At 33.7% G+C, this 17,274-nt stretch overlaps 1 protein-coding gene across 1 annotated transcript in view; it reads right to left on the bottom strand.

The window, feature by feature from the left end:
- Window positions 1-291: 291 nt before the first annotated feature.
- The window catches only part of LHX1 (LIM homeobox 1), a 77,052-nt gene continuing 60,069 nt past the window's right edge, over window positions 292-17,274 (bottom strand). The window contains exon 5 of the mRNA XM_044054572.1: window positions 292-1,956. Coding sequence (XP_043910507.1) covers window positions 1,577-1,956 — 380 coding nt within the window. The 3' untranslated portion in view covers window positions 292-1,576. The remainder of the gene's footprint in view (window positions 1,957-17,274) is intronic.

Here is a 17,274-nt window from a genome sequence, read left to right as displayed (position 1 = left end):
TCAACTGCAAAGTTCCCTTTAAATCAGTGATTATTTCGAATATACTCATATTGGAAGTTTCCTTGATTTTCAAGATATACACCCTGCTTTGTTTGCCACATTTGGCCTGGCTCATGGCTGAAAGGAGTCATTTGATCAAACCTCCTACTTGTAAATAAATAATTAAATAAATAAAACTGTTACCTCATTCAAATGATTCCATACAGGCTATGTTGTGTTTTGCTGCTGATTGAGGATATATTGAGGAATATGATCTTTATGTAAAAAAAAAAAAACACTGCAGAGATTCTGTAAACAGATTTTCTAGTTTTATTAAAAACTCACATACTTATCCAACATGTTTCTTTTTTCATACAGTGAATGGTCTAATATGCACTGGAGGTCACACAAGCTTAGGTTTATTTGAACAATAAAAGACATATGAGAAATCTGATATATATAAAGAAAGAAGTAGCAGCTGCTGACAGCATATTTGACCATAAAATTTAAATATTTTGGACTTTTTAAAGACACAAAAATAAAACCTGTGTGGGTCTATATAAGTCATATTAACAATTCATGAATGTAGGACAGGACTAAAAATTAGCAAAAATGTTTAATACTTTTAAACACTTTTTTAAAACATGTTCTCCAGATGGTGGTGCAAAACACCTTACAGTATTTGTGCTATAATTGCTATATTTGGCAACTGTCTATTGTTCATGTTTTTATTTCTTTCTCCTCTGTAAACAACACCTTTTACAAACTAGCACAGTGAACAACAAGCCCAGCAAACTTGCTTTGAATGTCTATAAGAAAAATTAAAAAGTTTGGTTGGTTGCTTAAAACATTTTGTTCTGAAAGAAGAGGTTCTAAAACAATATTATTACTAAAACATTAAACTCCTGAATTAAATATTATACGTAAACAGTTGACTGTTGTTAGTTATGCAAGTCATTTTGTTCAGCTTTTGATTTTTTTTGTAGAATACTTCATTTGCATTTCAAGTCTATTTGAGGGTTTTTTTGAGACCTTCTTTTCTGAGGATATTTGTTTAGCTTTTTGAAGGTAGAAGAGTTGATTCTGAGGGCTTTAAAATGTTCTTCATTATTTCTTTTAGCCTGACATAAGACAGGTTGACCACTGTAAAACTCAAGCAGTTCTTTGTTGAGAGCTGTGAGTAAAGAAATATGGTCTAACTGAATTAATAACATTAACACAAGATCTTCCCCAGTAAAGAATGCTTGAGTTATTGCAGCTTCTTTCTTCTTGAGCTTTCTTGTATCACAAGCAGTTTAAATTAATTCTTTTTTAACTGCAGTCCAGTAGTGTCGACAGATGGTGTCACCGTATGCTATGGAATACTCATTATGTTACAGTTTAATGGGGTCATACTAATACAAAATATGTCTCATTTCCTTATAAATATTGTGAACAGTGTTCATTTTGGGTACAGGGAAGCTTGTTTTAGAGCCATCTGAGGTTGGTTTAGTTCAAAGGGGTGTTTTCTAGAGCTGGGAGGACAGTTATTTTTCACTTCTGTACACCGTGACATAAGCTGAATGTCTATGGCAACCCCTTTGATTTAGTCTTAAAGCTACCAGACAGCTGCCTCATTCATTTCTGTTGGTGGATGTGACAAATGGTTACTGTACCCCCCTCCGTTAACAGACAACGATGTGAAGGGAGGACTTGGACCAAATACTTCTGTAGACATGGAGTGCAGAGAACCTGGCAAGTTTGGCTCTGGACTTGGTGAATCTCCAGGGGGGTGTGACATTATGTCAGTGAAGCGTTGTGACTCACTAGAAGGATGATGTCCAGGTATTGGATGGTCCATTCCACCTAAGGGAGTGCCCGTTGGTCCAGAAGATGGAACAAATGGGAGGTCTACTGGAGTCTGGGCTTGTGAAGAAGGTGGCCCTTGTGGAAAAAAGTCATAGTTCCCTCCTGGGCCATAATATTCAGTCTGATAATCTGTAAAATATAAAGGCCATCAGTTAATGAAAATGAAAGACAAATAATAATAGCATTAAAGTAAACATATTTGTAAAATAATTTCTGTAACTAAATTTATAAAGAAACGATTGCATTATTATCTGATGCTATCATTGTTCACAGCATGCTTTCAATGACTTACACAACACTAGGAAAAATAAACTCTTTTATGTGTTTGTAAGTAGGCAGTGTTGTCATAAAAGACATTCAGCATCACTTGTTAGTTAGACTTAATGAAATGTAACAATTCATAAAGCTTTTCCTGTTACATTTTGCACATAGTTTATTACAAGAATGACCTCGGTAGCATTTTAATAAATGGAAGAAACACAGAACTACATACAGCACCTGAACAACCAAAAATATCTTTCACGTGCATAAGACAAACTGGACTACGTAAGTTTTAGGTAATTTATCCTAAGGATAACAGTTACTGATCTACTCAACTCCTAAGTTCTGATAAACATTAACAGCAGGATAAGGCATTAACAGCAACAATTCAGCATGTTTAATAATATCAGTTAAAGGAAAATGCAACCCTAGAATTAGAAGTGCATTCCTTAACTACCATACCCCATGTGGCCCTTTACAGTATGCTTTTCCAAACAAGATAAAATCTCAGTGTAGCATATACCATTTAGTCCCAAAAGGTTTCTGGGTCAGACTGTGCTTATTGAGATAAAGTCAATGAAGGACTTCCACTGAACATTTAAAACTGTGCCATGATGGTAACTAAAAATGCACTCAGTCAAAAAGTCAAAGTCATAATTTAATGCATACTGGAAATTCTGAGATACCTTTCCCCTGAGTAACATTTTCAAAGAAATCTGCACCATTTTTGAACCTGTTAGCTGACACTGTTCATTTACCAAAGCAAATTTTAATCATTTTAAAACTACTTTCTAATATTTTAAACAAAACAACTATAGTTCAAAACTCATATTTAATAAAATAAATCATATGTAGTATAAAAACATGAACATGTATGTTTATGAGATTTAAATCACATATGGCATTGTGTGGGACAAGTAAGGTCAAGCAACAAAATCTAAAAGGCGTATTACAGAAATAAAATTATACATGACTGGGTGTTATGGTGAGATTTACTTCCGACTTGCCAGATTTGTTATTTATGTTTTCAGTCTGTCTTTCCACCATGTAGCACTGGGCAATAATGCACTATCCTCATAGCACCTCGAAACACTGTTACACAATCATTTTGATAGTTACTGATTACTGTCTTATTACATTTACAGTATAATCATAATATTTCTTACTTGTTATTTTGTACAGTTATCGTTGTGTTAATATTACATACAGTTCTCCCTTTATATTGATGTGTAAAGTGTCAGTTAATTTTGTACAGTTATCATTGTGTTAATATTACATACAGTTCTCCCTTTATATTGATGTGTAAAGTGTCAGTTATTTTTGTACAGTTATCATTGTGTTAATATTACATACAGTTCTCCCTTTATATTGGTGTGTAAAGTGTCAGTTAATTTTGTACAGTTATCATTGTGCTAATATTACATACAGTTCTCCCTTTATATTGATGTGTAAAGTGTCAGTTAATTTTGTACAGTTATCATTGTGTTAATATTACATACAGTTCTCCTTTATATTGATGTGTAAAGTGTCAGTTATTTTGTACAGTTATCGTTGTGCTAATATTACATACAGTTCTCCCTTTATATTGATGTGTAAAGTGTCAGTTAATTTTGTACAGTTATCATTGTGTTAATATTACATACAGTTCTCCCTTTATATTGATGTGTAAAGTGTCAGTTAATTTTGTACAGTTATCATTGTGTTAATATTACATACAGTTCTCCCTTTATATTGATGTGTAAAGTGTCAGTTAATTTTGTACAGTTATCATTGTGTTAATATTACATACAGTTCTCCCTTTATATTGATGTGTAAAGTGTCAGTTAATTTTGTACAGTTATCATTGTGTTAATATTACATACAGTTCTCCCTTTATATTGATGTGTAAAGTGTCAGTTAATTTTGTACAGTTATCATTGTGTTAATATTACATACAGTTCTCCCTTTATATTGGTGTGTAAAGTGTCAGTTAATTTTGTACAGTTATCATTGTGTTAATATTACATACAGTTCTCCCTTTATATTGATGTGTAAAGTGTCAGTTAATTTTGTACAGTTATCATTGAGTTAATATTACATACAGTTCTCCCTTTATATTGATGTGTAAAGTGTCAGTTAATTTTGTACAGTTATCATTGTGTTAATATTACATACAGTTCTCCCTTTATATTGATGTGTAAAGTGTCAGTTAATTTTGTACAGTTATCGTTGTGTTAATATTACATACAGTTCTCCCTTTATATTGATGTGTAAAGTGTCAGTTATTTTGTACAGTTATCGTTGTGCTAATATTACATACAGTTCTCCCTTTATATTGATGTGTAAAGTGTCAGTTAATTTTGTACAGTTATCATTGTGTTAATATTACATACAGTTCTCCCGTTATATTGATGTGTAAAGTGTCAGTTAATTTTGTACAGTTATCATTGTGTTAATATTACATACAGTTCTCCCTTTATATTGATGTGTAAAGTGTCAGTTAATTTTGTACAGTTATCATTGTGTTAATATTACATACAGTTCTCCTTTATATTGATGTGTAAAGTGTCAGTTAATTTTGTACAGTTATCATTGTGTTAATATTACATACAGTTCTCCCTTTATATTGATGTGTAAAGTGTCAGTTAATTTTGTACAGTTATCGTTGTGCTAATATTACATACAGTTCTCCCTTTATATGGATGTGTAAAGTGTCAGTTAATTTTGTACAGTTATCGTTGTGCTAATATTACATACAGTTCTCTCTTTATATTGATGTGTAAAGTGTCAGTTAATTTTGTACAGTTATCATTGTGTTAATATTACATACAGTTCTCCCTTTATATTGATGTGTAAAGTGTCAGTTAATTTTGTACAGTTATCGTTGTGCTAATATTGCATACAGTTCTCTCTTTATATTGATGTGTAAAGTGTCAGTTAATTTTGTACAGTTATCATTGTGTTAATATTACATACAGTTCTCCCTTTATATTGTGTAAAGTGTCAGTTAATTTTGTACAGTTATCATTGTGTTAATATTATATACAGTTCTCCCTTTATATTGATGTGTAAAGTGTCAGTTAATTTTGTACAGTTATCATTGTGTTAATATTACATACAGTTCTCCCTTTATATTGATGTGTAAAGTGTCAGTTATTTTGTACAGTTATCATTGTGTTAACATTACATACAGTTTCTTTTGTAAAGTGTCAGTTAATTTTGTACAGTTATCATTGTGTTAATATTACATACAGTTCTCCCTTTATATTGATGTGTAAAGTGTCAGTTATTTTGTACAGTTATCATTGTGTTAATATTACATACAGTTCTCCCTTTATATTGATGTGTAAAGTGTCAGTTAATTTTGTACAGTTATCGTTGTGCTAATATTACATACAGTTCTCCCTTTATATTGATGTGTAAAGTGTCAGTTAATTTTGTACAGTTATCATTGTGTTAATATTACATACAGTTCTCCCTTTATATTGATGTGTAAAGTGTCAGTTAATTTTGTACAGTTATCGTTGTGCTAATATTACATACAGTTCTCCCTTTATATTGATGTGTAAAGTGTCAGTTAATTTTGTACAGTTATCGTTGTGCTAATATTACATACAGTTCTCTCTTTATATTGATGTGTAAAGTGTCAGTTATTTTGTACAGTTATCGTTGTGCTAATATTACATACAGTTCTCCCTTTATATTGATGTGTAAAGTGTCAGTTAATTTTGTACAGTTATCATTGTGTTAATATTACATACAGTTCTCCCTTTATATTGATGTGTAAAGTGTCAGTTATTTTGTACAGTTATCGTTGTGCTAATATTACATACAGTTCTCCCTTTATATTGATGTGTAAAGTGTCAGTTAATTTTGTACAGTTATCATTGTGTTAATATTACATACAGTTCTCCCTTTATATTGGTGTGTAAAGTGTCAGTTAATTTTGTACAGTTATCATTGTGTTAATATTACATACAGTTCTCCCTTTATATTGATGTGTAAAGTGTCAGTTAATTTTGTACAGTTATCGTTGTGCTAATATTACATACAGTTCTCCCTTTATATTGATGTGTAAAGTGTCAGTTAATTTTGTACAGTTATCGTTGTGCTAATATTACACACAGTTCTCCCTTTATATTGATGTGTAAAGTGTCAGTTAATTTTGTACAGTTATCATTGAGTTAATATTACATACAGTTCTCCCTTTATATTGATGTGTAAAGTGTCAGTTAATTTTGTACAGTTATCGTTGTGCTAATATTACATACAGTTCTCTCTTTATATTGATGTGTAAAGTGTCAGTTATGACATATATGCTTTAGTCCTATACATTTTTTTCGTGTCTTTGTGTGACACCATTAACTTGCGTGTTAAATTTGTGGTTGAAGTTGTCTCCTTGTGTGATCTAACAGGAAGTAGCAGTCATTGCTGAAATATGTTAATAATTGTTCAGCCTAGACAGAAAGATTTAAATATGATCAAAACAGTACTTTGTTTTCTTTTCCCGTTAAAAAGGATTTATCATACAGGGTATTACACTGTAAGTTGCATATATGCAGTTATTTTGTTTTTCTTACACACACAAAAAAATTTATATAAAGTCTACATTTTTTTTACTTATTAAGTTAATCATTTTATACTTGCAAGAGTTTCCTTGGTGTATTTGTAATGTCATATGATTTTACCATGGTTTTAGATCACTTCTAAATAGACTAACCTACAAAGCACAGCTAGGTACAGAACACTGCTCTGGTGAGTCTACCTTCTGAAAGCATATACATCACTTAAGAAGTCTAAAATGCAGTTTAAGAAAAGTGCTAACAAATGTTATAGGTCACTATACTTGAAGTAGCATTTGATACAATCTACGCTGTATATGAATGTACAAACTGAGATGTGATTATATGGCTAACAAGAAGATAGGTTACATTCCCAATGTTACCAAGAACAAAACACAAATAAAATTAAAACATAATAACTGTCTGATTTCCATCGTGAGAAACATCTAAGCAATAGTACCTGATATGGTGGGCATTACAGGGAAATAACTGACTGCCCAGAGGTATTCTGAGGCCTGATGCCACAGGGAGGCTTATTTCTCCTGCAAAAAATAATACTTTTAATATATAACCGAGTTTTTTACATCACTGTTATTTTCAGAAGGTTGCATTTAATTTTCCATAGTTTTGTGTCCCGCAGTACAGATCTCAAAACTTCCTAGAGGTTTCCACTTCTGTCTGATTTTCTTAGCTGGTTTTAAAACTGCATATGCTAGACTAATGTTATTAAGCATTATGGTGATTGCTTGTATGATGTTTAAAGTAATATTTCTTTACATTTCCAAAGTAGAATAACATTTGCTTTCATTTTGGTCTTATAATAAAAACAGAAATTGTATACTTTATCTCAAATATAATAGGTGTGTGTATCCATTGTGCAGTATATTTGTGTACCTGCATAAAATATATATTTTGTTTACGCAAAATGGATTTTTGTGAGTGTAGAAAACTGTAATTTAAACTGAAATTTGTGCACTCGCACGTGTGTGTGTGTGTGTGTGGTGTGTGTGTGTGTGTGTGTGTGTGTGTGTGTGTGTGTGTGTGTGTGTGTGTCTCTGAGTGTTTCTGTGTCTGACTGCATGTACTGGAAGCGTGAGTTTCTTTTCATAACTATTTTCTCTGTTCTGAGTATAATAATATCCTGCTGTTTGTCTATCGTGTTTGTATATGTCACACTGAATAGAGTACTCTTAGGTTAGGGCTCATAGGTACTTATTTGGCTTGTGGTCCAGGTAACCATTGGGAGCCTAATCCAACTTCCCAGTTACCCAGCAGCATTGTCTGGTTAGGAGCTTTTCTATACAGGGCAAACTTTGTGCAGAAAAATTGCCTTGCTACCTTTTTTGTATTTAAGTAATATTTTCATCTATGCATTAAGCTCACATCAATGCATTTTTACCTTTTTGATAATAAACAGAGACATCATTACTTTTTCATTTTTCTGAAAACAAACTTAATATTTACTGTACTATATTAATGCTTTAAGTAAATATTTTTATATTTATCAATAAAATATAAAATATAATGTATGAGTTCTAGAAATCATCCAAACCATATCTATAAATAAAACAATGCATATTTTACTTAACATTGAATAGATTTCACACTCTGAATCATGTAAGTTTTCTGTTTTATTTGTATGTTGAACATTCTAATTTTGGCTAATTAAAAAATGCATTCTATCAATCTATCTTTTTTATGTGATTGGAGGCGTGGTCTACATCTATGCACAAGAGAAAGTGACCAATCATACTTTGTGTGTTAGTCACTAACAATTAACAATGTGCTATTCAGCGGAAGCTGTGTGCACCTATCTCCACCCTGTGGTCAAACACACAAATCACAGAACTATTTTTGCAATGCTGAGTTGGAGGTGTGATTCAAAATTGCACATTGTGGCACTGGGAATGCCAGTCAGGTTTTAGGTTGCTGCTGCCAATTAAATACCATCTTGTAGTTACTGCAGCTAATCTATGCAGCTAGTGGTAATATTTTGTTCTGTACTTTTTATTCCATCTTGTTTGTAAAGTGATTGCCCTCTGTGCTATCATACTGCTAGGAGCAATTACCTTGTGAGTTAAAGAAGAAGGGTTAAATCTTTCTGGGCTAAGTCATCTGACTGAATTTCCTCATTAATTATTCATGAAGGCTCTGTTTGGAGCCATCACTGTGAAGTGTTGGTAATGAGACAGCTTCAGCACTGTAACTCAGCAACAGCCCTTGTCAAGCTACAGCAAAGACTTTTTGAATCAAGCTTATGTGCTTTATAGCAATATGGCTTTGAAAAATGTTGCAGTTGCATTGTACAAATCGGGTAGTACAATACATCTAAATTCTTAGTATAAAACAGCAAAATGGGAAACCATAACTTAACATCTTAGCTATAATACTGCATACTTTACTGTCAAAGAGGCTATATGGAAAGTGGATCTATAGAGTGTACTTGGTGCAGATATATGTCACATGTGTTCATCATATTCAGATTTGCATAGGTTGGGACCCTGATTACACTACAGCTATCCATGTGACATTTACCTGGGTTGACTGGAAGTTACATCGACAGCATTCCCTGATCATACAGTAGATACACGACACATTGTCCTTAATCTACATATTTTTATTATCTAGTCTGGTGAAAACAAAATGAAAACTTAAATGTGTATTTGGCTAGGCATCTTATGTTCCGATCGCTTGCTTAGTATGCTCTTATATTCCTGTGTGCATTTAAGGTAGGACGAAAATGGGAGGTAAAGAGGGTGAGAAGAGAAGAGAAGAGGATACAAGTAGTTCAAGGAAAAGAAGCGAAGAGCTCGAGTCAGAAAGATTACCGCAAGCTGTATGCCTGGCATACACTTCACGATAATCATTTCCAAATCGGCGACAACCCTTCCATGTATGAAGGTTAACTAAAACAATGAGTGAGAAGGTCACACAGAAAAAACAATCAGCTTCTCATTCATTGTTTTAGATGATCTAGTCTGGTGGAACCTCTCCCTGTTTGGCATTTCTAGTCCCCCCATTTTGTTTGTACTCTTCTCACTAGTCTAGTAATCAAACGACCAGCAGGCAGAGCCCACAGCATCCCCACTCCTGATACCACATCCTTGTGCAATGCACAGAATAATCCAGGGAGTACTGAAAACCTTTCTGCATCTCTCAAAAAACAGCTGATGGCATTATAAATTAGTAAACATTCACTAAGATGGTTACTCATAATCCAGTCAGCGGATGGATACCAGTGAATGAGAAGAGCTGTGGCAGGGCATAGTGTGGTGACACTGTATGAAGACAAGCTGCATGGCACTGCGTTCTGTTATGGAGACCAGATGGTGTGGGGGAAGGGAGACTACAGTACATTAAAACGATGGTACTGAAAAGCTCAGCTTTTGTGTAGTGGGTTAATCACCCAATAAATTAGGGTGTCAGGGCTAACAAGTATGCATATACTATATATACACATATGCACAGAGAAAGAGAGAAAACTGGGTAAGGGAGTTAGAACATAGTAAACATTAAAACTAGAGGGGATCCATGAAGACACGATGATCAGGGTGAGTGGGTAGATCACTAAATTACCTTCTATTCAATTAGTGCAATGCAGTATATAGGTGTATATGGGTGTGGAATCAACATGGGGTCTATATCATTTAATCAAAGTCTTATTTTAGCAAATACATCTTTGTCAAACCATTTCTATCAAATGTCCTAGTCAGTGAAGTCTTCAATCATTGAACTTATTTTTATCAAATTATTTTTGTTGGCCAACACTGGGAACATAATATCCGTAGCAGCAAGTATCGCCTAAATGTTAAATTAATGTTTAAACTTTTAAGTGTTCCTGTTTTACAGAGTCATTTAGTGATGTCAGAGTTAAAATTTTGTTAGGTGGCCAAATAAAATAATTTGATCTTATTTAGTTCGATAAATAAAGACTTTGGCAAATAGGATGTTTGATTAAACAAGTTTGACAAAGAGGCATTTGCTAAAATAAGTGTTTGATTAAGTGATATAGACCCATCAACATGAAAGAGGATAAAGAGATTTCAGAGCTAGATAGAGTAGGATCATGATCTGGTAGTTAGTACCGAGGATTAAGGATTAAAGCAGTTAGTGAGCTACTTATTGTACCCAGGGTTTGATTACCTCTGCCCACAGTGTGACCAAGTCACTTAACCAGACAGTACTCTCAGGCTGCCCATGAAAAGGGACACTTGTATCAAGTGGGCTTATCAGAATAACAGATAAATAAATAAATGAAAATAAAAAGGACTTCAGTGAGGCAATACAAGATATAGAATTGCACGGACGTACTACACCTGCATTTTCCTGGTGTGTCTGTGTGAACATCTTTCTCCCACTGTACACACAGACACACACACAGAAACCATAGCACAAATACTGTGTCAGATGGAACATTCCTAGAAATGTAAAACATATATCAGCAGATAGTCAGAAAACAGATTTTCATATGGATTGCATGAATATAGAAGACCAAATGGTGCCGTAACTCCCTTATCCAGATTCATTATGTACAGCAGTAACATATTTTCTCTTGTTATAATCTAACCACACTTTATTCCTTCCCCTTACTGTATTTCCTTTAAAGAAGGGTATGAAAGTCTATGAATCAGAAATTGCTTCATCATCTTTGGCAAAAATGTATGTAAACTGTTGATAACAATTATATACTTCCTACGCTAAATATTTTTATGGAATGATGAATTATGTTGTTTTATGAGATTTAATATATGTTTACAGGAAAATTACATCTGGGCATGACCCATTTTAAATGGAGACATGGGGAGAAAAGCTGAACTGATAATAAAAACATTTAATTTCTGAGAAACAGAAATAAAAACATATATACATAGAATTTGTTAAGGTTAATTTTAATTGTGAGTGCTGAGTATTAAGCTTAAATCAGGACTACTGGAGTAAGTCTAGGGAAGTTCAGCATTACTGGAGTATTTAAAGACTATGAAGGTACAGCTACAGACTGTGAGAGTGGGCAGGCAAGAGACATATCATGTTCCAGGAAATGCCTTTCAAGTAGTTGTTTAACAAGTACTATAGAATGACTCCCTATTACTATTCAAAAACATGCACGTTGATTGGCCCAGCCCAACCAGCATGCCCCTTGTAAATCCCACAATATACCAACGGAAAAAGGTCCGGTCACCCGGACTTTTTTCCCTTGGTATAAAGTGCCCCAAAACCTTTTTTTTTACAATTAAAAAAAAAAAAAAGAGAGAAAACGGAGCAACGGTTACTTTCTTTTCTCTGTTGCTTCCCTTTCAAAGCATTGATGTACTGGGTATGCATGGGAACGCAAGTCTCATAAGCATGCGCAGTACATCAACACAAGGAAGCAGTGTACCAACACCGGCGGAAGAACAGTAACCTGCCGTTATACAAAGACATTATTTAAGAAAAGTAAGTATTTTTTTCTTAAATAATGTCATTGTATAATAGCAATAACCAACTCCATGGTTGCGGTATATTGAAGATTTACCCATAGTTGCCTTTGTCAACAGTGGGTAAACCTTCAATATACCACACCATGTCGTTGGTTATTGGTTTATTATACAGGTTTACTATTGATATCTCACTCCAATCATTATTTTTATTTGCTTTCTAAATTTCACTTCTCGTCTTTGCATTTCTGAGTTTCACCACATTGTGGTTGTTGGGATTACTGTCCTGATAACATTATGATTAACCTCTCTGCCTTACAGAGTGTGGTTCTTGTGTTCATTTGTTGGATGGGATATTTTCTGTGTAATAATTTGAGTGACCTTTTTATGTCCATGTGTGTTTTTGCTGAGTGCTTCAAATTCCTCCTACATCCCAAGGACAAGTAGGGGTGACATTTTTTTTTAAACTGCCCATAGCTGTGCATATCATGTGTAAGTGTGTGTGTGTGTGTGTGTGTGTGTGTGTGTGTGTGTGTGTGTGTGTGCTGGGATGGGCTAGTTCTCTATACAAGACTAATTTATGTGTCTTATTCTCACCAAGTGCTGGGATTGGCTCCAGTTCCCCTGAGAACCAAAATGATATTACCCAGGTAATCAGAAAATGAATGAATGACTGTTGGTAGATTGTAATATGCTGGCATCACTGCTTTTAAGCTAATTTATGGAATATGATGGTTTTGTTTATAAAGCTTATGGAGAGCAAATGTATTTTAGTTGTATCAATAATTGTTTACCATTTTTGGAATTTGCTCTGAAGAATTACCTTAATTTCATTCATGCACTGGAGAAATCTCCTGGCATATCTACTCAGAAAATGTATTAAATTTTCATTTGTCACTGAATAATCGTTCTACTTCCTAGGGTCATGAAGACCCTAGTGTTGATAATATTAATAAGCAGGAAATGTGTGAATGGGGTAGCACAACTCACTGCATTTGAAAGGATTCTTGTTAACAACAGATGTATGGTCTTTTGCAAACAAAAAGGATTCCATAACCTATTTAATTTGGGCTTGTAAAAGATTTTGTAAAAAGAACACATTTAGATTTGTCTTTACTATTTATTTGTTTGCTTTTGAGAGTCAGGATGTAGGGACATGTTTAAAACAGTTCATTTTTTGCATATATTCACCTTAATACTGGATACGGTGATGCATTTAGGAATGCAGTGGGTATCTCTGTGAACTACAAACTCCTCCATACATGCCCAGAACAGTTTCAGAGCTCTATCAGTACAGTTTCTTTTATATATTCTTCCCTCACATGTTTTAAATGCTTATGTTGGACCTTCTGACATTACAAACATTACAACTATGTAAATGGATTAAATGGTGTCATACATCTGCATGCAATAATAATAATTGTGAGTGTAAATAAAAAACAGACAGTTACCCAAATACATGCATATACCGCAGTTCTTGTCTATTTACTCTTAATTTATATATACATTGTCTAAGCACTAGGGAATTACTGCTGTTAAAATATGGTACATTTTGTATCACCTGCAAATGTGTTAATATTATAAAGCTTTTTTAAGGTTAGGCTTTAGCTTGGCTCCATCTGCAGTGACAGATATAGTGCCAGTTAGAGTCTCAGGTGCCTCAAGGTGAGGTTAAAAGTGGGAGATGACAGAGCACCTCAAGAGTGTATTGTCTTTCTCGATGAGAGGGATGGAATTGTTGGACTTTCTGAATGTTTCCCCACCAGCACTAGACATACAGTAATAACAGTAGTAGGATGATACCAACAAATGTCTACATGGGGGTGGGGAGGCAAGACCATGCAAAAGGTATGGGTGAACTGCACTGTTGTTACTGCTTCTGTGCTGTCTAGGAGATTGAGGCACTGATAGGAAGAGTATAGAAAAGAATAATCATTGCAAAGGTATGTCCTCCCTCAGACACTTCTACTGAGCTCCTTCCCCTAAAGGAGACAAACCACTTCAACCTTCTTCTGTTATACTTTAACTTGTCACTAGAATTACAGATGTTAATATTGTGTTAGGGTATGGTGTAGACATGCATATATGTGCAAATATGCATTTCAGTATGAATAAATATCTTTCTTGTGTATGTGTGTACACAAATGTACATATTTATTCAATTGTATTATATCACCAGTTTCAGGTGAGGCCTAGTAAGAAAAGATCTACACGAGCACATTGCAACAGTCAGACAGAATTATATACACATATGCAATGATAGAGTCACTGCTAGTTACTGACACCTATTACAGTAAATCGAATAATAAAGTATTGCATTCATGGAATACAATTAAGTCATTGACTACCAGTGCCTGAGGAACATTAATAAAATGCTTAAAGAAATACTTCTTGGCTTGGCCTGTCCTTTTAAACTGTGAATCACAATCTTGCATGAGTCCTACTAACTACTGTTTTCATTAACCATCACAACTGTTTCTGCATCGATTAAAACTAGGCCATATGCTCTTGTAGGAGAAATTCTGTTTACTCCAGAAAGTACATGTGTGTATGCATATCTGTGACATTGTTCTTACAGACTTTGAAACTGGTGACAAACATGCTCACATTACCAGATATGCAAAAGTCTCACAGCTGAAATATTGTCCTGTGTTTATGGTGCTACTTTTTTAGGTTATCTGTATTAATTGTTTTGTGGAGAAGATCTGCAGTTATTATGAAATTATGTTTTTACAAGTCAAATACTATTGCTTTCATGACCCACTGATACAACAAAGAAATATTCCTTCTGCCTTGTTTTTAAACTTCTCCCATCATGCATTATGAGCAGGTGAAGCAGAACAGGGATTCAGCATAAGGTGGGCTGAGATGTGCATTGTACATGTTGTTTCTGTATATCTTTTGTGTGTGGCATTGAGAAGGAACTTTTTGGTTATACCATTCTGCTATATTTATATTTACACTGGTGAAAGCTAGACACAGACTAGCACATTAACGTAATTGTTTTAGTATAATTCACCTTGTATTTTCTGAATATCATCTCTTTCTAAGGAAATAAATGACCATAGATGCATGCAAACCTTTAACCATATGCCAAAACTATATTTAATTAAAGAAAAAGCTATCAGCATATATTTAAAAACATTGTCTAAGTAAAAAAAAAATGCAACTCTTTGGCAGTTGTAAGAACATTTCAAAAGTGGTAAAGTAGTAGTCTTAGAAACATAAAATACTGCAGTTTTAATAGTATGCTTTGAAACAAGTACACACAATACAGTATAGAGAAACAGCTAATGGCAATAAAACTGTTAGGATTAGAAATGCTGACGCTTGGACATAATTTGTAATAAGTGCAGAAAGATGTTCAAAATAATGACGATGATATTATAAAGTATTTATTTTATTTTATTTATCCTTTGTTGGCCAGGTTAGTCCCACTAGGCTTGTAGCCTCTTTTCAAGGGAGACCCTAGGTGGTATTTATACTATTAGGAAAAATTTTGCCAGGGCATCAGGGAGCTTCCCTACCACTACAACACTCACAGAGTATGTAGCCGATGCGTGACAGCATCCATTCCATTCTTGATGCACTGGTAGCTAGGAGAACGGCAAGCAAACATGGCAATGGAGGAGCGAGCAGTATAGGTGAATGCTGACTCTTTGGATTTGTTTACTGATAAGGAAGTGGAGATATCTGACAGAAAATTATGTGGGTGACCAGACTGAGAATACTGAAGACATTTTTCAGCATAATTTGTTTAAGGAGTTGAAGAGACAGGAGCGACAACAGGAAGATGAGATTATTACAACCCTTCAGTCAGGAGGGTTGTGAGATGATTTATTAGTGGAGCTAGTTGACCACAGTGAGCCAGAAATGTAGAAGGATGTATCCTGTGGTGAAATTATGGAAAGAATTCATAAAATAAGAGGGACAAGAACTTGATAGAAAAACATTTGCAGAAGTGTTTGGAGAGCAGAAGGAAGAAAGAAAGAAGAGAGAGGAAGAAGACAAATGAAATGGAAAAGAAGAATTATTTAGCTAGAATTTAGAATGAAGAAGAACAAGAAATGGACAGGTATGAAATATGGGACAAGGTAGTTGTGCCTTTGGGAATCAAGGCACACAAGGTATGAGCTTTATTCCAACTAAAAGGACTCATTGTGATATTTTTTGGGACTGCTGCAATATTATAAATCTTTTTGGGAGAATATGAAAATAGAAAAGGCATTTATCCATGGAATAAATATATTCTAAGGACTTTATTTCATGAAACATGAAAAAATGTTAATATACAATTTCAGATAGAAACTGAAAGAGAACTGTTAAAAATGTTTATTAAAGAAATTTTGCAAAGAAATGAAGGACATCTCAAGTATTTGATAATAGAAGACTTTGGATAGGGGCTTGGGATAGTAAAGTGATTTTGAAAATGGAAAATGGAAAAATTGTACATATTCCAATCATGATTAATGCTCTAGGTTCAGCCATTAAGTATTGAGGACAACTGAAAACATGTTTTTTTTTGGAGGGAGGGACATTTTGTAAGTAATTATGATAAGAAGAAATGTTATTTATGTGGGGAGATTGGTCATGGTGCAAAAAAGTGAAAAAAATGTCATAAATGCAAATGAACAGGTCACATGGATGGATTGTGAGAAAGAGAAAAATTAGAACTTAATGTAGAGGGACAAGTTAGAGAAGAAGCAAATAGTAAAGAACAATTGCAACAAGAAGAACAACAAAAACATAAAAGGAAGAGCAACAACATTAATACACAAGAAGAAAATAAAACTGATAATTGTGTAAGATGTGTGATATAGTTTTAATAGCATTAGATGATGCTAGGGGTTTAACTAAAGAAGAAAGAGAACAGATACATTTAACGGATGAGAGGTATAATATGGAATTTGGGTAGAGAAATGTGTTCAGGGATAGCTATGCTATACAGTATGACAATAAAAATTTTGGATTATACTCTAGTTACTTTAGGAAGATTGATGGTAGTTGACTTTAGGTGGGAAGGAAAAGTTTATAGACTTATAGCAATATATGTTTGCATAATATATAAAGAAACAGATAAATTATTTCAAGGACTGTTGGACTTATGTCACAGTAAATATGGGTATTATAATAACAGGAAACTTTAGTTGTGACTTAAAATGTAAAAAGAGAGATCAGATAGGAAATAATTGAAGAATTAATAAAATATGGCAATTTAGAGTAATGGAATA

Source organism: Protopterus annectens, chromosome 13.part0 (assembly GCF_019279795.1).
Source record: "Protopterus annectens isolate FY-2018-M chromosome 13.part0, PAN1.0, whole genome shotgun sequence".
Lineage (NCBI taxonomy): Eukaryota > Metazoa > Chordata > Ceratodontiformes > Protopteridae > Protopterus > Protopterus annectens.
Note: the sequence above shows the minus strand (reverse complement) of the source record. Positions and strands in the feature narration are given on the sequence as shown.